The following is a 20,661-nucleotide window of genomic DNA, read 5'->3' on the forward strand; positions in this document are numbered from 1 at the left end:
GTATGCCTGTTGGCTTGGTTACAGCCAGCTCTTTGATGCTGCATTTCTCCTATCGTGGTTCAGAATGATGTTAAATGCAAGGTATAGAAAAGGTAATGGGTTTGTTTGGAGTAACTTTAAGGAGTACCTTTGTATTTTCTACGTGTGCCCAGGATGCCACCTTTTCTTATGTGGGATCCGTGTTGGCTGGTGTCAGCAGAGCCTTGAGTGTGTTATTTAACTTGGATGTAATGACTGGTTTATTCTTGGGATTTCATGCTGTGGCTACTGAAGGAGGGGCTGGACTTCATCTAGTGTTTATGTGGAACTCTCGGTCTAAAACTAAGGAATGTGAGAATTTTGGAGGGGTTTGGCAGTTTGGAACCAGCTCTTCAGCTGTGTTATAGAAGAGGATTTTATTTCTGGAGTCTGATTTTTCCCTCGATAGTTACTATTCATACTTTTGCAGTTTGGTGCATTTTTATATTGCTGCTGAAGGATTTGGGGATTCAGAAATGTCCTTTGTGCTCCTTGGACATTTTTTTCAAGGTATATTACATTGTAAGGCTGGGCATAATTTGAGCTGGGAAATAGATGAGAGTAAATGTTGGCTCAGGGCATAGTTCGATCTTGAAGTTATTCTAGTAAATGTTCGGTTTCAGCTCTTTCAGAGCCTTTAGGCACAACAATCTTATCCACCGGAGCCCAAGAAGTACACAGAAGATACAATAATAAGTATGGTTGTGCCTCACATGCTGAAGACACACAGACTCCTGATACCCCAGACCTCTTCCCCTGAGAGAGGCAGCCATACCTTTTCCTCACAGCAGACCTAGTTGCTAGGGCTCTGAGGTAACACTAAAGGATCTGTGTTTCTTAATTTGGTTTCTACTGCTCTGATAAATACCATGGCCGAGAGTAAACTGGGGAAGAAAAGGTTTCTCTGTCTTACATATTCCAGATCAGAGTCCACTGAGGGAAGCCAAGGAAGGGACCTGGAGGCAAGAACTGAAGCAGAGGCCATGGAGGGACACTGCGCACTAGCTTGCTCCTCAGGACATCCTCAGCCTGCTTTCCAGTGGCTCCGCACCTACATCTGGCACTGTTCACAGTAAGCTTGGCCCTCCTGCATCTTTCAATCAAGAAAATACCTTCTAAGACTTTCCTATAGGCCAACCTTATAGGGGCATTTTCTCATAAATAAGAATTCCTTTGCCTAGGTGACCCAAACTTATGTCAAGTTGACAAAAAAGGAAAAGAAAATCTAACCACTACAAAGTATATAAGTAAAAAGGTAATTTTTTGATACGAGTTGTAAAAGGGAAGCCATATTTATTTTTGCTGTTTTTTTTTTTTTTGCTTTTTAAATTGCTTTATTAATTTCAAATTATGAAAAAGATTTTTTTTTCTAAAATGGGTTGAATTACCATGCTGATCAGAATGTTTAGAATTCAATGCAACGATTAAACAACGTTTACGTAGAAAACTGTTAAGTGGAAACACCAAAAGTTTTACAGAAAAAAAAATACCCCACTAAATACAAGCTTGTAAAACAGTAGCCATTTTGTGAGCCTAGAGAAAACCTTAGATTTCAAGGTATGAGGCAAAAGTCATAATGATTGTCAGGTTTCGGGGTTCGGAAACGCATGTAAGGCCTCATCTGTTGCTCCTTAGTCTTTCTCTTGGCTTCCATCACCTGCCCTACAAATCTGCCAACATCCTCCCCACCTTCATTGTGATCAACATGTCTATTAGGTATGGCCCATAGAAAGTTAGGCACAAATCGCCTGACTTTCCTTCTGACATTTCCCCCAGGCTTCTTGTTTTCAACCTCTTCCAGATGGTGGGATTCTTCTTCACTTTGTTTGGAGGCCTTCCCACCTTTTTTGTTCTTTTTGTCTTTCTCCACAGTGAGATCCAGTATGACTTGCTTGACTTTGGACGCCACTACTCCTGGGCCTATCCTCGCCTTCTCTTCCCAGCGATGCTCACCACCAGGTGCTCCTCGAAGCTTCTGGTCCTCTGACCTACGAGCAACCCAGGATGGCTGAGCGGGTGGGCTATTTTTGCTGTTTTAAAGGGACTTTCTCCCCATGTTTGCTCCTTTTGGGGGTGGTAATATGTAAGTTGTGCCCAGATTTCTTGTCAGGAAGGTTTAGTCTACTATTGATTACACATGGAATGATTTTTGTGTCCCTGCTTCTATATACCATTCTATTAGACTCTGTGTGTCTAGCATTGGGCTAGCAGTAGGTTTCCCACGTCTCTCTTCATGGCTCTCCAGCTTCTCTGTGTTCAAGCAGTGGGTAGTTGAGTCAGGACAAATCTCTGCTATGGCCTCCATGGGTTGTGCAGAGGTGGTTATTATAGCTAATAATTTAGCCAGGCATGGTGGCACATGTCCTTAATTTTAGCCCCTGGGAGCTGTGGTAGAAGGATTATGTGTTTGGGGCCAGCCTGGGCTACATAACAAGAACCCATCTTATAAAAACAAAATGTTGCTAGTTTGGTTTTGTGTCATGAGACTGTCTGTAAAAATAGTGCAGGGCTAGGTCAGGACCCTGACTTTGCCTTTTACAGTTCTCTGCCCAGCCCCATCCTACAGAAAGTTCGGCTTGACAGGCCGTTACCTTTGTTCTTAAAGCAGGGCCTGAGCAGATGCAGGAGGAGGTGACGGAAGACTGAGATGGAGCCCACACGTCCCAAGTCATCCACCCCCTGCCTGGCAGTTATTCCTCTGTTAGAAAGCAGAGGACAGTCAGCTTTGTGACCCCACACTTATGGATCTGGGTATAAGACGGGGACAGGTATGTCCCTTCAACTGGATAAGGGCCAGCTCTCATACCTGGCATTTGAGCGGCAGGCGAACTGCTTGGTTGGTCCTGTTCAAAGATGGTGGAAGGATGTCTCTCCCATCCACATGGCTCAGTGGAAACACAGGGCTAATGGAGGGGGTCTGAAGAAGCAGGACTTAGGCGACCCGATCATTGCTTAATGACAACTCGAGAAGCCATCAGCCATTTGGTGGTAGATTTCCACTGACGTCTTAAGAGTTCTGACTTTTCTCATGATCATATATTTGCATGCATTAAAAACACGCCAAAACCAGAGGGCAAAAACATGCCTGCCCAAACCGTCTTTATTATATTACTTACTCAATTTGAAAATGTGTCTTCTTGTCAAATTATATTCACATTTTAGCTCCAATATTTACATGACTCAGAGCATTCCTTCCTACGGGTCTGTGTCTGTGTGTTCACACGTCGCCCACAGACAAACACAGGTTCACCTTTTACATACATCTATGGTTTCATTCTGATCTTCGGTCCAACTTATGCTTGTGGTAAGGACTGTTTTATTTTCTACCTTACATGATGCCAGTGCCACCGTCTACCTTAGCTTACTAACGATGCTAAAGCACTGAAAGAGGGTGGCCAACATGACTCCTCAGGAAAAGTCACCTGCCGCAAGCCTGGAGAACAGTTCAGTCTCCTGTAACCACAAACATGTTGAAGGAGACAACTGACTGACTTCAGTGTCCTCCGACCTGCACATGTGTGTTGTAGAATACACACACACACACACACACACACATACACACAGACAAACATACATACACACAGATACACACATACAAACACATATACACACATACACACATACAAACACACATACACACACATACACTCACACACACACACAAAAACATACACACACAGAGATAGAGAGATATAGAGAGACAGAGATAGGGAGACAGAGACAAAGATAGGGAGACAGAGATAGGGAGATATGGAGAGACAGAGATAGAGAGAGGCAGGCAGAAACAGAGGTAGATAGAGAAGAGAAGCATATTGTAGGATAATGTCTTCTGGAAATAATTTCTCGGCCTGGAAGAAAAAGGTGTAATTAAAAACTGTGTCTGAAGTTCCTACGTTAGCCACTAGATGGCAGGCCCTGTTCACAGAAATACACAAACCAAGCCACCAATTTTTATTTCTTTTTCTTTATTAACAGAGGGAGGAAATTGTTATAGATGCCAAAGATTCTGTCCAGAAGTGAGAGAGTAGAAACTTTTAGGAGTTACCTTTTATTGGACACAGACTTGGTTATAAAATTCTTGATATATCCTGCATGTACACCACCAGCACACTCAGCGTCTTTTTAGGCCCCATTCCGTTAATAGTCTTGCGTTGAGACAGTAATCTATAACGATTAACTTAGACTAGTGCCAAGTAAAAAGAGCGGCCCAGTTCTGTACTTCAGAATATAAGTTGTTGTTTCTTTTAAGGACCATACAGTTAACAAGTCTTAGTTTTGGAGGGAGGGGAGAAGCTGAAGGCTCTAGACTTAGGCTCAGATTCCTGTCAACATCAGACCAGAGCTAGTCTGTTCCTGGCCAATTGCTCCCCCATCTACGTTTGGGGTCCTTCATCATAAAGTGACATTACTAATTACTTATGGCTGTAGTGCTAATCAAAGGATCCGTGTGTCCAGTGCCCGGGTTTTTAGTAGGCAACGTGACGATGGAGGTGATAGTGATTTGGAAGTGTGAAGGAAGGCTGCCATTTTCAAAGGTCTATGTTTTAGGTTGTCACCGCGAATACTTAGAATTCTCAAAAGCATTAAAAAAAGAAATCCCGGAAATACCGCCATTCAGAGATCAAGGTGCGGTGCTGTGTGCAGGGGTCGGACAACAGGATGTGGCTCACACCTCGGTGTGACTTCAGTGCTAAGCATCGGGAGCTGAAGAAGCCTAACGAAAGAAAAAACGTTTTTATTATTTCTACTCGCCTTAAAAGCAACAAACAAACAAACAAACGGCACCCACCCACTCACCCACCCACCCAACCAACCAGTGTCTCCCAGGGACTAAATCACCAACCAAAGAGCACACACGGAGGGACCCATGGCTCCAGCTGCTCATGTAGCAGAGGATGGCCTTGTTTGACATCAGTGGGAAGGGAGGCCCTTGGGTCTGGGAAGGCTCGATGCCCTAGTGTAGGGGAATGTCAGGGCGGGGAGGCAGGAGGGAGTGAGTGGGTGGGTGGATAGGTGGGTGGGTGTGGGAGCACCCTCACAGAAGCAGGGGGGAAGGGGGATGGAATAGGGAAGTTCAGGAGGGGAAACCGGGAGAGGGAATAACATCTGGAATGTAAATAAAGAAAATATCCACAAAACCCAAACCAAACCGAACCGAACCGAACCGAACCAAACCAAACCAAACCAAAACAAACAAGTCTATATGTGAATTAGAAATGTCTACTTAACAACTAGGCGCGGGTAGGGCTTGCTTTCAATCCCAGCATGTTGGGAGGCTTAGGCAAGCAGAGCTCTGTGAGTTCAAGTCTAGTCTGGTGCACGTGAAAGGGATTATCAAGATTGGGTTAATGGATGAGGGAAGAACAACCTTAATTTCGGTGGTGCCATTCTAGAGACCGGGCCCCGGGACTGAATAAAACACTGAAGGAGGAGGAGTAGAATTCGTCATTCTTTGTTTCCTGACTGTGGATGTGACATGAGTAGCTAGCTGCCTCACACTCTTGTCATGGCTCCCCATTCTCACAATGGACTGTATCTTGCAACTGCGTGCGATGAACTCTTTCTCCTCCACTTCCGCTGTCATCAGGGCATTCTATTGCAGTCACAGGAACCGGAAGTAACAGCCTTGTTCAAACACAAAGGCCACCAACTGTACAGCGCCCTCTAGCGTGCTGTGGGGATTCTCTCCTTTAGTCTACCAGCTTAAATAGTAATTGCATCTAAAAGCACTCACAAAACCAGCCAGAATGTTTGACCAAAGATCTGGCCTCTGTGGACAAGTCAAGTAGACAAAAATTAATCACCACATTGGTGAAACCGCCTATGTCTTTATATTTATTTTATGGTATTTATAAGGAAAAAGAAGAGTTAAGTTTTATGTTGATTTCCCAAGTGTTTCGATTCTTATCTCTTTTGGAATATTTAGCCAGGGAAAATTTGTTGTAACTATTTAAATATTTATGGCTAAATCTATTACCTTATTTGTTTTACTAAAGCATCTAAAGTCTGTCTCAATTCCCCTCCTGGCTTATGTGTCTGTTGGTGAGATCTCAGTTTTGTTTGAATGTGGGTTTATTGAATTTTTACCCTTGGAAGGTAATTTTATTTATGTTTGTAGAGTTTTGTTTACGGTCTAAACTTCACTGTTCAGTTTCAAGATTCTATTTGATCCGAACTAGTTTTCAGTTACAGTATCTTTCATCCTGTCTTGTTCAGTTGAATATATCAGCCATCCTTGTTTAAACTTTGCTTTTGGAAATTTCAATATTTGGGCTTTCATTGATGTGGATTCCCATTGATTTTTTTCAATTAATAGACAATTCTTTTTGATGCCTTGTTGTTTTAGATAAAATGTTACATGTGGTATATAGAAAATCAAATAGAAAGTTGAAACTCTGGACAATGGCATTCTCTTTTCTAGTGTGTGTGTGTATGTGTGTGTGTGTGTGTGTGTGTGTGTGTGTGTGTGTGTGACTGTGAGTGTGTGTGTGTATGAGTGTGTGTGACTGTGTGTGTATGAGTGTGTGTGACTGTGTGTGACTGTGTGTGTGTGTGTGCGTGTGCGTGTGTGTGTGTGTGTGTATGAGTGTGTGTGACTGTGAGTGTGTGTGTGTATGAGTGTGAGTAACTGTGTGTGTATGAGTGTGTGTGACTGTGTGTGACTGTGTGTGTGTGTGTGTGTGTGTGTGTGTGTAGACCATAAGAAGGGGTCAGATCCCTTAGAACCGAACCTACAGCTGGTTTGTACTTGCTGACAGGGGTCTAGGAACACACCTCAGATCCTCTGGTAGAGTAAAATGTCTCCAAACCACTGAGGCTATGACTCCACTGAACACAAATCTCATCTTTTAAAAATAAAAGACCACGAGGAACTTGGTGCTGGTAAAAGGTAATGTGACCAGTTTTTCTAGGAATCTGAAATTATAAAGAGAACCAAAATAATGAGAAAAGGATTTTTATGCACATCATTAAATTATGGATCATTAGGACTTAGTTGATGTTTGGAGGAGTCTGAGGAATCTAATAGTTCCCAAATATCATAGACTGTGGCACATCCATAAGTTTACTCCCAGTTGTTCAATTAGTCACTAATGCAGCCGCTACTTAAATACAACTTTTAAAAGCTATAATTAAACTTGTTAAACAGGGCTGGAGAGATGGCTCAGCGGTTAAGAGCACCGACTGCTCCTCCAGAGGTCCTGAGTTCAAATCCCAGCAACCACATGGTGCCTCACAACCACCTGGGGATTCAATGCCCTCTTCTGGTGTGTCTGAAAACAGTGACAATGTACTCACACACACAAAATAAGTCTAAGCAAATTAAAAAAAAAAAAACTTGATAAACAGTTGACCTCAAAATAGGGTGTCACCCAAACACAAGACTGGGTCTATGGAATGAGAACTTCTTAGTTATTGACAAAGAGACCGTGCCACAGCGGCGGCTGTAGTGGGAGACAGAGTCTCTTCTCTTCAGCTGTTAGTAACCGAACTCCCACAAGCCTTATGTAAGATGAACTCGTTTGCTCAGTGCCATGGAGATCTTCATGGAGAGTGGGCACAAACCCTCATATCAGGGCTGAGCGAGGCAACCCAGTAGGAGAAAAGGGAGCCCAAGAGCAGGTCAGACCAAGAGCAGGTCAGAGACACCCCACTCCCAATCCCCCTCCCTACTCCCCGATCCTGCAGAAGATGAGGAAGAATTGTAGGAGGCAGAGGCAGGGCTCCTAGAGGCTCACAGAAAATGAAGCAGCAATCTCGGAGCCTGCAGGGGTCCTTTGTTCTTCCATTATGGTTGTTGGCATTATGGTTGTTCTTAGGGAACCCCTAACAGTGTGAGTGGAATCACCTGCTCTTGGGACCCTTTTTGTCCTCCTGGGTTGCCTTACCCAGCCCTGATACAAGGATTTGTCCTTGGTCTTACTGTAGCTTATTATGCCGTATTTGGTTGATATCCCTGGGTGGATCTTTTCTGAAGGGAAACAGAGGAATGGATCTGAGAGAGTGGGAAGGTTGGGAGTGGAAGGGGAAGGGCGCTGAGAAAGACGGAGGAGGGAAAATTGTGTGTTCCAAAAAAAAAAAAAAAAAAAAAAAAAAAAAAATGTATTGCATGTGTGTGAGGAGAATAAAACAAACTAACAAAACAAAACACGAGTCACAATAGGCTGGGTTGTTGTCATGGTTTCGATTCTGAATCCTTCCCTAAAGCCCATCTGTGGAAGATATCTTTCCCTGGGCAAAGTTGGTGAGAGGTGAGGTCCTTAGATCAAAAAGCTCTGTGCTCATAAGCGGATTCTTCTATTAGTGGAGCCACAGCTTGATGAGGCCTTGGAAGGAGTGCAACCATTATGAGAAAGGGTCAAGTTAGAGAAAGTAGGTTACAGAGACATCCTACCCACCCCTGTCCACTCTCATTTCTTTTTCCCTTTTCCTATCTTCCTTTCATTCTTTTTCCCACTGTCCTTTCCCCACCTCTGCTTCCTGGTTGATATGAAGTGAGCAGTTTTGCCAAACCACAGGCTCTTTTTATGATGTTCTGTCTCATTGCCTGGTTCACAATGGAGCCAAGTGACCTTTGAACCTATCAGTCCAAATACAGTTCCTTTTTAAAATCGATTTATTAGTGGCCTAGTAATGTAACCAACTGGGTTTCATCTGAATCAATGAACAGACACCTGACAAGAGCTTCCTTCCCTCAAAATCCCCTTCCTCCTGTTTCTAGACCTTTGTATCTAGGCCCCAGAATGCAGCATCCCTGTCCTATTTGCTGAAGTCTTGAAGGCTCCGTAAAATTCTACCATCATTTTCTTCCAACTTCATGAAGAAACTTTGGGTTTATTTATATGCTCTGTGCTTTACACACCACTTTTTATTTGACTCATTTTCAATACTTGTAAAAAAAAAAAAAAAAAAAAAAAAAAGAACACGCTTACTCCTGGCCCTGCCACAGGAGATTGACTCCGTAGGGGAGGCTGATGCAGTTAGAGATACAGGAATGCTGTTGCACACTTCTGTGCCACAGCAAGTGCCCTCTCCTGCCTGCTGGCTCCGCAGAGGGGATGGAAAACATCTGCACATCATTCTATGCATAATGGACCATAGCATAATTTTGATTACCTCATTCCCTCAAGACTCCAGCGAAATGGTTTATCTTATCATTATCGGGAGAATATCCAATGTTAGGAACCTTAGATTCTTACTTCAGCACATTGTCTGGTTTCCCAAGGCTGCCCTGCTAGTACTCAATTCATTCTGCTTGCTTAGGGCAAGGCCAGTGCTAGCAAAGAAAAAAGGTTATTGGACAGGCCCATGTGAACTTGATAACAAAGACTCCTCTGTTGGGGGTGGCTATTTAAAGATTCTGACACCTTGGTTTTCAAGTCTATTAATACAAGAGATTTGTATCTCATACCAGGGTCAAGGATGAAAGTTACCAAGGGGCCTTGGCTTGTCTCTCTTTAGTTAGACACCCCGTCATTTGATTTGATTGATCTACAAACTTATGTTTTCTTGGCTCAAGGTGCTTATTGTCTATCTGGGCACAGGGTTGCTCCAAGTTCATTGGTCATTTGTTGATATCATGCAGTTATGAAACTTGGGGATCTTAATGTTGTAGTATTCTTTGGGGCCAGTGATGACCTTCTCTTGAATGGAAGAGTCACTCCACTGTGGGCTTTTGTTTTTATAAGTATGTCCTCGTTTGAAGTTGACTTACACGAACAGCTTTAGAAAATGTTTTGGTGTATGTTTGCACACACAGGTGCACGTATGTGTATAGGTGCATGTGCATGCACATCTGGGGAGACCAGAGGCTGGAGTAATATTGACCTCAGTTTTGTTCAGCTTTATGTTTCAAAGCAAGGTCTCTCAATAAACAGGTAGTTCATGGATTCATCTAGATTTAATGGCAAGCAGGCCCAAGAGCTACCCTGTTTCCAACTTCCCAGTACTGGGAATATAGACACGCACTGCCATACCTCACATAGGTTCCTCTCCCCAACCACCCACAGCCCCCCACACACGGAGTACTAATTAGTATTTAATACTTAAAAATAGGGTTTTCAATAGTCTGGGAGGAATAGCTGAAAATGCAGCTGTTTATCACTACATTTAAAGGCAGATGTTATGGACTGACCAAAACCACGATGGGTTCTGCTTAAACCCTCAGCACACTGTTTTAGACTTTGCTCACATGGCTGGCTTTCAGAGATTAGAGGATTGAAAGCATTAGGTGGATCCCACTGTTGGCAAATTCTATTAGTGATGCTTTGCGACTCCAGGAAATAGAGAACATACTCTAGGCTCTCTGTTGCTCAGTGGTGCAAACTGGCTACAGTCTGAACCTCAGCCAGCTCACATCTGCTCTGCTCTGCCCCAGGCAGCAAAAGAGCAGAAGATGCTGCACAGGGGAGGAAATGCTTTGGTTGTTCACAGTGATGGAGAGAAGGCAGCTTATGCCTGACAGTGTATTCATGTGTGTGTGTGTGTGTGTGTGTGTGTGTGTGTGTGTGTGTGTGTGTGTGTGTGTGTTGTTTTGTAGACCAGGCTGGCATTGAATTCATAGAGATCCGCCTGCCTCTGCCTCCTGAGTACTGGGATTAAAGGCGTGCACCACACCCAGCCTGACCATGCATTCAGGCTTTATCTATTAGTTTTGAAGAGAAGTCTGCCATCTGATTTCACAGTAAGATTTATTATTTTAACTTGACATTTGAACTCATCAATAGGTATACAGTGTTTATGTTAAAGATTTCACCAGAAAAGGGTGTGGTATCCAGTCCGAGGCACTATGAGTACCCTTTACCCCTTCTTTTGCCTTTTATGTAAGTGAACCATTGGAGATAGTTGTTTTTAAAAATTTCTGGGTTAAAGTTATTGTGGCCAGTCTCTGTAGAAATGTAAAAATGCCTAGTTAACAGTTGCAATGAAAGAAAAACAAGATTCTATTTATAACAGCAACAAAAAAGTGAAAATGTCTATGAATAACACTCAAATGAAACATGTGAATCTCTATGGGAAAAATCATAAAACTCAACTGATGTGTGTGTGTGTGTGTGTGTGTGTATCAGCATATATGTATATATAAATATATACACACAGATTTGTATATATATCATAGAGATACTTAAAATATTTCTGAAGAGAAACATGATAAATGAAAAACGTGGCTTCTTCCTAAATCATTTGATTCCGTGCACTAAAGTTAACATTAACATTGAGATGGACATTAAAACATGTTTATTTATGTCAGGACTCTGGAGGATAGCACAGCCTGTCTATGTACCACTTGAGGAACCTGCTCCTCTTCTCCCACCCCATTGCTCAGTCTGGCTGTTCTCTCATCACCACACTTCCCAACAGTTCTTCAGGGACACCCACTTTGACCTGTGGCCAAAACAAAACAAACAAACAAAAAAACCCAAAAATGCTTGTATTGCTAGAAGCTTGTATCCTTGCTATTTTAACAAAAATCACCTAATTAAACCGGGGGCTCATAAAATTCCAGATGTCCAAACAGAATTCGGTAACTATCTTTGAAAGACCAACGAGTCTATAGCTGGGTGTGTTAGTCAGGGTTTCTATTCCTGCACAAACATCATGACCAAGAAGCGAGGTGGGGAGGAAAGGGTTTATTCAGCTTACACTTCCACATTACTGTTCATCACCAAAGGAAATCAGGACAGGAACGCACACAGGATAGGAACTTGGAGGCAGGAGCTGATGCAGAGGCCATGGTGGGGTGCTCCTTATTGGCTTGCTTCCCCTGACTTGCTCAGCTTGCTTTCTTATAGAACCCAGGTCTATCAGCACAGGGATGGCACCACCCACAATGTGCTCTTCAATATTAATCATTAATTGAGAAAATGCCTTACAGCTGGATCTCATGGAGGCATTTCCTCAAGGGAGGCTCCTTTCTCTGTGATTAACTCCAGCTTGTACACATTCTGTGTATGTTTGTGTGTGAGAGAGAGAGTCAGGAGAGGGAGGGAGAGGAAGAGGGAGAGGAAGAGGGAGAGGATCTTTCACCTTTCACTATATAGCCTAGGCTACCTTTGAACTTGGGAGATAAAAGAATTTCTGAAAATCATCCCTAATCTGATGATGATGACTAAGGATTCATGGCCTGGTAGCTTGGTTGGAGTGCAGTTGGACTGTGTAGTAGGTAACTAGGAAATGGAGTGTGTCCAGTTGTAGACATGCACCTTGAGACTGGAGCTTCAGGAAGGAATGTGTGAGCAATCACAGGTTGGTTGTATGAACTGGATGAGAGCCCATTGGAAGTGACAGATAGACAAGACATGAGCACGGGTTAGTAGTGCATCACGTATGCATCTAAACGACCTTCCAGAAATCAAAGTTGAGTACGTGACAGATCTGGCATGATGGATCTGCGCAGCAGAAAGAAACCTACTGAGAATTTCAGAGAACTGACAGGGTTCAATATACTATTATGCAGCTAAAATGAGAAAAAAAAAAAAAAAAAAAAACCCAAGAAGCCTGGAAAAAATTACTAGAGAGGCATCAACATTTCCATCATGAGTTTATACTGTAAGTGAGAACAAGGCCTGGCTTAGACCTAAGGGCCTTGTATGAAGGCCAGTGGTCAATGCGCCTTTTGGTCCTTGACTTTCTGAAGTATTCTTACTTCAAGGGAAGGATCCCGGTGACATCTCAGATGCCAACCACAAGCTTCATAGAATGCCCATTTCCCCTTTCATTTTATTTATTCTCATCAGAGTCTTTCTCCATGCAACAGGTTAAGGGGAGGTCATAATTTAAGGCTGAGAGAATAGTCATGGAGATTTGTCCAGCCCAAGCAGATGCATGGGTGGCTGGGAGATGTTGGTACAAGAGCAGTACCAACTACTTGGAAGAGGATATTTACAAAGAAGAGGGGGTGATAGTAAATGGTGTCTTTTGGCTTTTTCCAGTTTACACTGAATTAATTGTAAGATTAAAGGGATGAAGAGTAAAATTTCAGAGGCTGGGAGCACAGACCATAGCCAGCATTAGATAGCAAAGCAATTTTAGAAGCTGGGAGTATAGTAGACAGACTGTGACCAGATACTGGTAATGATCACGTAGACCCATTTAGGAATTGACAGCAGCGAAGTACATTAAGTCATGAATTTAAAAGTAAGGAACTTCACCCACTTCCCTCACAGGGACTGCAGGTTTGTTTGTTTGTTTGTTTGTTTTTCTTTTTCTTTTTTTTCAAATTACAGAGAATCTCAAATGGACCATGACTGTCTTAAGGGCATAGATTATCTGATGTGTTTGATATACACATAATTTTGAAGATGATTTGCAAACCTTTTGGAGCTTCTGAGAAGGTTATAAAAGAAATAGGAGGCATTAATAATTCCAGGAAGTGTTGGTGTGTTGGCTAGTTTTATGTCAACTTGATACAAGCTTAAGTTATTTGGGAAGAACTCTCAATTAAGGCGATGCCTTCATAAGATTGGTTAGCAGGCATCTCTGTAGGGCATTTTCTTAATTCTCAACTGATGTAGGAGTTCAGTTTATTGTGGATGATGTTACTCCTGGGCTGGTAGTCATGGGTGTGATAAGAAAGCAGGCTGAGCAAGCCATAAAGAGCAAGCAAATGAAAAGCACCCCATCATGCCCTCTGCTATAGTTCCTGCATTGAGTTCTTGTCTTAGCTTCCCTGGATGGTTGATTACAAGTTATAAGGAGAAATAAACCTTTTCTTCCCTAAGTTGCCTTTGGCCAAGGTGTTTTATAACAGTAATAGAAACGCTAACACAGAAATTGGTAACATGCTGTGAGGTATTTCTATGAGAGACCTAACCACATTTTGGGGAGGATTGTGGAAGAACTTTGGAATTTTAAGATGATTTAGTGTTGAGAACTTATTGGGATGTTTTGTGGGAATTTAGAAGATAATGCTGAGAGCAGAAATGATTGAGACATGGCTGTGAATTTTCAGAGGAAAAACAAAGTCTCTATCAACTTTGTTGATATATTTTAAATTAAGAATTTGTGGTTCTGGTCAGCTGGATCTGAAGAATTGGCTGCAACTAACAAGAGGCCATCACTAGTAAAATGAAGCTTTGCTTTGCTGGGACAATCAATGCTGGTCAGCTGGAGCTGGGAAATTAGAGATGACTAAGATGAGACCAGCATCATTGGGGTGATATCTTCTGGTATTGTTTCCTCAGGGTCAACAGGTGGAAGCTGTAATCCAGAGGGGGATAAGGCTGTTCCTATTGGTGGTTAAAGACACGAGTGTATCATGGAGAGTAGATGAGGTTTGGCACTGTGAAGGTCAGGGGAAGGAATAGGTGAAGGGGAGGCTTCAGTTGCATTAGAAGCCCTAGGATTAAAGGAATCATCGAGAGAAGTGGAGAGTTGTCACCATGTGGTAGGGTCAGCATTCCTGAAGGGAGCCCAAGAGAGGCTATTGCTGAAAGAGCAACTTGTAGTAAGAGGCCCCAGCATTTTGGAGATCCTGGTATGATGGGGTAACCAGCAAGGACAACAGCAGCTATGGAGTGGATCTGTCATGAGCCTGGGAGACAAGCCCTGTGTGTTACAGATGGCAGAGCTGGAGGTGTTGTGCTTGTGCCAAAGCCCTTAGAGCCTAGGGGCTCATGAGTGAGTCCCAGATATCGAGCACTTAGCTCTTAGAGTTTTGTCTTGAAATGACTGTGTCATGCTCTGCTTATTACCCCTGGGGCAAAAGAGTATTTACTTATATTTGATTTTACAGGAGCCCACAGTTGACAGACATTTTGGATTTTTAAACAGACTTTGGAGTTTTAGACAGACTTGGGATGTTTTAGAGTCTTCAAAAGAGACTGAGTATTTTTAAGAGATTGAAGACTCTTTAGGGAAAGACGTAGGTGAAGGGGCGGCTTCAGCAGCAGTTGAGGCCCAGGTTTGAAGGAGACAGGTGGAAAAGGTGAAGGCTGGCACCACGTGAGAGGGTCAGCATTCTGAAGAGAGCCCAAGTGGGGCTATTGTTCAAAGGGATGTATGATTCAAAGACCGTGGAATTTAAAAGTTTTTTCATTTTGTTTAAAGATTTATTTATTTTATTTATATGAGTACACTGTAGCTGTCTTCAGACACACCAGAAGAGGGCATCAGATTCCATTACAGACGGTTGTGAGCCATCATGTGGTTGCTGGGAATTGAACTCAGGACCTCTGGAAGAGCAGCCGGTGCTCTTAACCACTGAGCCATCTCTCCAGCCCCTAAAAGTTGTTTTATACTGTGATATTGATATTAACATACTATCTTGGGAACAAGTGAGAAAAGAAAGGTTCTTGTTAAATACTAATATGTTCTTGTGTCAAGTTGACAAAGAATCAGTTGTACTGGCTGGTTTTGTGTAATATGACATAAGCTACAATTACTTGGGAAGAGGGACTGTCAACTAAGAAAATGTGTCCTGAGAGTGACCTGTAGCACGTCTGTAGTACATTTGTCTACATTGGTTATTGATATGGGAAGACCCAGCCCCTTGTAGGTGGCGCCACCTGTGGGCTGGCGTTTCCCGGTTCTTTAGGAGAGCAGTCTAAGCAGACCACTAGAAGCAAGCGAGTAACCTGCATTCTTCTACAGCTTCTGTATCAGTTCCTGCCCATAGGTTCCTGTATCTGATTCCTGCCCTGCATTTCCAGGCTGATAGGCTATAAGCTATGAGCTGAAATAAAGCCTTTCCTCTCCAGGTTGCTTTTGATCATGGTGTTTTGTCGCAGCAGTAGATACCCCAAGTGAGACTATCACCAACTACTTAAGAAAGAAATGTAGTCACAATACATGTTTTGTGTTAATGATGGAAATACTGAAGCGTCTAATCTACAACACATACATTTATCATATTAACTTAGGCCAATTCCTGGCTTAATTTATTGTTCAGCTTATAATGAGATGGTGTTGTAGAAGGAAAGCAGAAGTGACTGTTTTCATGATAAAGTTTGTATTAGTGTTAGATTGCTTTAATTACATTCATGTACTTTAAAAAAATGTGCATTGGTGTTTCATGTGCACATGTGAGAGTGTCAGGTGCCCTGGAACTGGAGTTACAGATAGTTGTGAACTGTCATGTGGATGCTAGGAATTGAACCCAGGACCTCTTAACCCAACTGGTGCTCTTAACTGGTGAGCCATCTCTCCAGCCCCTTAATTATATTCATGTATTATTTTGATAGTAATAATTATAAACAATTTTAAAAGTAAAAAGCACCAAGATTTTAACAGAAAGGAAAAGCCCCACACAGTTCCTACCTCAGTTCCTACAGCACTTGCGTACTTACCATTTTAGCCTGGGTTTTAGAATCTGCCCTATCGAGTCTTGTGGAACTTAAGGACTTAAAGGTGCGTGGGGAAGGATGAGCCAATCAAGAGGAGGGATAGGGATAAGGATGGGTGGTAGGAGAGGATACTGGAAATGTGAGATGAGGTCGAGAGAGAATGTGCAGTTAAGGTGGGGTTAGAAGGGAATGTCGTACACGGTCGGGTCTAAGCTCTGTTGAGGCCCCAGCTCTTCTTCACGCTCCCCAAAGCCTTCGTGTTCACCTCACCGTCCCATTTCTTTTCTATCGTTCTTGCCAGGCCCGCCTTAGTCTTCCTTGTTTGGCTTCAAAGCTTGGATTGACAGTGCGTTACTTAAACTAACAGGATTCTCGTTGCGGCATTATTCAAAATAGCAAGGAGAGGGAACCAGCCTAGAGACCCATCAACAGGAGAATGGAGCAGAAAAGTGTGGTGTACATTTGCACAGTTTTAACATTTTTTTTCAGTTTGATTTAGGCATAATAATTGTGTTAATAATTCTAAATATGTTTAGTAGATGCATGATATAATAGTCTATAGTACCCAAGGGTCATTACTGCTTGAAATTAGTCTATGTCCATTTCTAACTGTTTAAATGAAGGCAAATGGGTGTAGTATAGTTGTAGGGGTTCTCCTCTTTTCCTCTCTCTCTCTCTCTCTCTCTCTCTCTCTCTCTCTCTCTTCTTTCTCTCTTTCTTCTTTACTAGAAATATATTATTTTGTCAAAATCTCTATTTTTAAAACTTACTTTGTAATACTGTGCTGCTTGAAAAATTTTAATATTTTTTGCATATGTGAACAATAAAAAACCTTTTATTATAAAGATTTAGTGTTTTAAATAATGTATTCCATTAACTTGATCAGTAAACTTTTATCTCCTCATTTATATCTTGTTGACTATACCAGACCTGCTGTCTATTTTTTTTTTGTGTTCTTTTTTTTCTACTGGTTGTATTTTTTTTCATGTCCTTAGAGTAGTCAAACTTCCTCACTATATTTCTAAACATTAAAAAGACGCGTTCTGTTTTATCGTGTGTGTTTTATTTATTTCTTCCATCTTACATTTGGAATTTTAAATAAATCAACTTTGTGGAGCTACGTCATCAAAGTAAGACGGATGTGGCAACCTGGTTGGGATCAGAGGAGGTGGTTCTGTTTAGACAGGATAAGTCAGGCAGAGAGTGGTAAATACCGCCTGCTTCCACAGACGCTGAGGCACGAGTGACGGCTGCTCACAGGCCGGGAAAGCTGAGAGGCAGACGTGGGAGAAATAAGTTCTGTTCCTTTGGATAGTAGAGAAATTATAGGTGATGGTAAATTACCATCTATTTCATAGAAGCTGGGAGACAGGATTGTAAGTCCGTGAGCCCTGAAATAGCAGAACAGTCTGAAAGGAGAGAGGTACAGGAATGCTGCTCTGAACATGGTATGATAGGTACATGTACAGGGCCGTTACTGGCACTTCACAGACATGCAATGCTACCTGTACATAATAGCACGCAATCCACCGCTAAAACTGCGGCTACTTTGTGTTCGGTAAGTTTTGACAAATGTATCCACCTCTATGCTTTCCCAGAGCAGCCAGGACATGGAAGATTTCCATGTCTGCCCAGCTCTCTGGAGCCTGTCTGTGGTCAGTTCATAAGCCAGCTCTAGACAGCTTTCATTTTGATTCCCACTAGCACTGACTTTTGGTTGCTTTTTAAAAATGTATGTGTGCGTACACGTGACATAGGCATGTGGACCATGTATATGTCACGTGTGTAAACATGTGTCACATTCAGTTATGGAGGTCTTCTGTTGCTTTCCACCTTATTATTTTTGAAAAAAAATATTTTTATTTATTTATGTATGCAAGTGTGTCCGTCGAATGGATGCCACACGCCTGTAGGTGTGTCTAGTGGTTAGAAGAGGGTATTGGAGTCCCTGGAGGTGGGAATATAGGTAGGTTTGATCCATGTAGGTTCTGAGGACTGAACCCAGCTTCTCTGGAAGGGCAGCAAGTGCTCTTCAGGGCAGAGCCATCCCTCCACCCCACACGGCCAGTTTTAGGGATAGAGTCAACTTGGAATTCAGTATTTTCTATATTGCTGAGCCTAGCCATCGAAGGCCTGGGGTATGCCTGTCTACCTCCTTTTGCTGACTCCTGTGCTGGGATTGAGAGCATGTGCAGCCACACTGGAGGTTAAGGATCAAACACATGTTCTTAAGCTTACATAGCAAGAGCGATCTCCTCTCTCCCCAGTTATGGGCTTTATTTACCTTTTCGCATGCGTTGAATTTATATCATGTATTCTCATGCCTCCTCTTGTTTATGGTAATACCTTTTAGTTCATTAATGGTTGCACCTAGTAACAGTCTATTCTTTTGTGTTTCTGAGCAGTGTTCCCTTTTCTGTGGGTACATTGGCATTTGTTTTTTAGCTCACCTGCTCATGGGCATTTGGGCTGTTTCCGGTTATTGGTTATCATATACAAAGCTATTAGGTACATCTCTGAGCGAGCATGTTTGTGCTCACATGTTTTTATATTGTCATTTCTTTTGTTGCTTTGTAGGCACGATACAAAAGTCACAGCCAGAGAGCTTTCAGTTTTATGAGTTTATGGAACTTCTTTTATGCCTCCATTTGTTTATGTGCTCTGTCGCGGTAAACATTCTCCGTGCCCCTCAAAGGAATATACTGTGCAGTTGCTAGGTGGAGTGTTTTATAGCTGTCATTTAGTTCAAAGCAGTTGATACCTCCCTATGAATTGTTGGCCAGGAAGTCCCCAGACACTGCTCCCAATATACAAGCTCTTGCCACTGCTCTTGGCTGTCGTGGATGCTGAGACTTTATCGCCGAAGACACCACATACTTTAGATACAAGACTTTCAGGAATCAAGCTGGTTCTGGCAGCCTCCTTCCAGAGGGTTAGTTATCAGTATTGGAAGATGCCATGGAGGCTACCAAGGGAGAAAAGGAATAAATTGTCCAACCCACTTGTAGAGCCTACAAACCACAGTGATGACCGCCTTAGCAAAATATCTCCAATTACCCAGCAGTGGCCCTGATATCTCAGGAGTACCCAACAGTTGGCTAATTGGATTTATGGCTCAGTCAATTGGTGGCAACTCATGTCTGGTACTCTAAACTTATCCACGCACCTGTGACTGGAGAGGCCATAGACCTTGAAGGAGAACCGGCTTCTGCCATGCCTCTAAATTAATATACTTTCCAACTATATTCCAAATATTTATCTCTTTACACAATAATAAATGTGGCTCTAACCCTTCATTAAAGAAGCACCCCCCTGCTTCTTTAATGGATGGAACCTGCTGCAGACAACCATAAGTTGTCAGGAGATAGGGAATAAGTGATGGTCAGCCCCAACTGGTGCATCTAGAACATTGTCCCCATACCTCAGGCTCAGAGAACATTGTGGAAAAGGGTACCAGGAAGGTAGTAAGAAACAGAGGGCCAGGATACCCGCTTCTAGGTAGGGTTTTCTAAACACAGCAGAGAAGCTGCACCCTTTGAAGTTTCCACAATACAGTTGCTGTAACAAGACCAGCATAATGACAATCCCAGCCAACATGCTAATGTGAACGAGGGAGGGATCTTCACAGTCTCACCCCTCAATGAAGAGCTTTAGCTAATCACTGTCTCCTGATAGAGATTCAGTTTTCTCAAGGGACAAGCCTCCTGATAGTTTATTTAATTATAAGTGGTTAGGTTTTTACACATAGACATATAGGGAATGCTAATTAGACTCAGTGGGTTGAAAACATACACATGTACAATAATAAAGAAGAGGAGTTAGAGAAAGGACTGAAGGAGCTGAAGGGGTTTGCAACCCCATAGGAAGAACAACATCAACCAACCAACTCCCCAGAGCTCCCAGGGACTTAAACCACCAAACAAAGGGTACACTTGGAGAGACCCATGTCTCCAGCTGCATATGTAGCAGAGGATGGCCTTGTTGGGCATCAGTGGGAGGAGAAGCCCTGGGACCTGTGAAGGCTCAATGCCCCAGTGTAGGGAAATGCCAGGGCAGGGAGTCAGGAGAAGGTTGGTGGGGAGCACCTTCTAGAGGCAGGGAGAGGGGGAATGGGATAGGGGATTCTGGAGAGGAAACTAGGAAGGGTGATAATATTTAAAACGTAAATAAGAAATATAACAAATCAAAATAAAGGAAAAAAAGAAGTCATGAATTCAAGATGGGTGGGGAGATTGGGAGCGGTTGGAGAGGGTGAAGAAACGGTGGAGATGATCTGAGCTTTATATGACATTCCCAAAACAAAAAGATTAAAAAAAGAAATTGTGGTCCTGAAGTTCAAAAACCAGAGTGCCTTGCTGGCCAG

The 20,661-nt window shown here is 42.7% G+C and overlaps 1 protein-coding gene across 1 annotated transcript; it reads right to left on the reverse strand.

The window, feature by feature from the left end:
• Nucleotides 1–1,570: 1,570 nt before the first annotated feature.
• LOC308429910 (protein BEX4-like) lies at nucleotides 1,571–19,513 on the reverse strand (the record flags this gene model as incomplete). Its single annotated transcript, XM_080928948.1, has 3 exons — nucleotides 1,571–2,006; nucleotides 4,627–4,732; nucleotides 19,465–19,513. 3 exons carry the CDS (start codon nucleotides 19,511–19,513, stop codon nucleotides 1,571–1,573), a joined length of 591 nt encoding a protein of 196 aa, XP_080785074.1.
• Nucleotides 19,514–20,661: the final 1,148 nt, after the last annotated feature.

This window comes from Micromys minutus, assembly GCF_963924665.1.
Source record: "Micromys minutus genome assembly, chromosome: 14".
Lineage (NCBI taxonomy): Eukaryota > Metazoa > Chordata > Mammalia > Rodentia > Muridae > Micromys > Micromys minutus.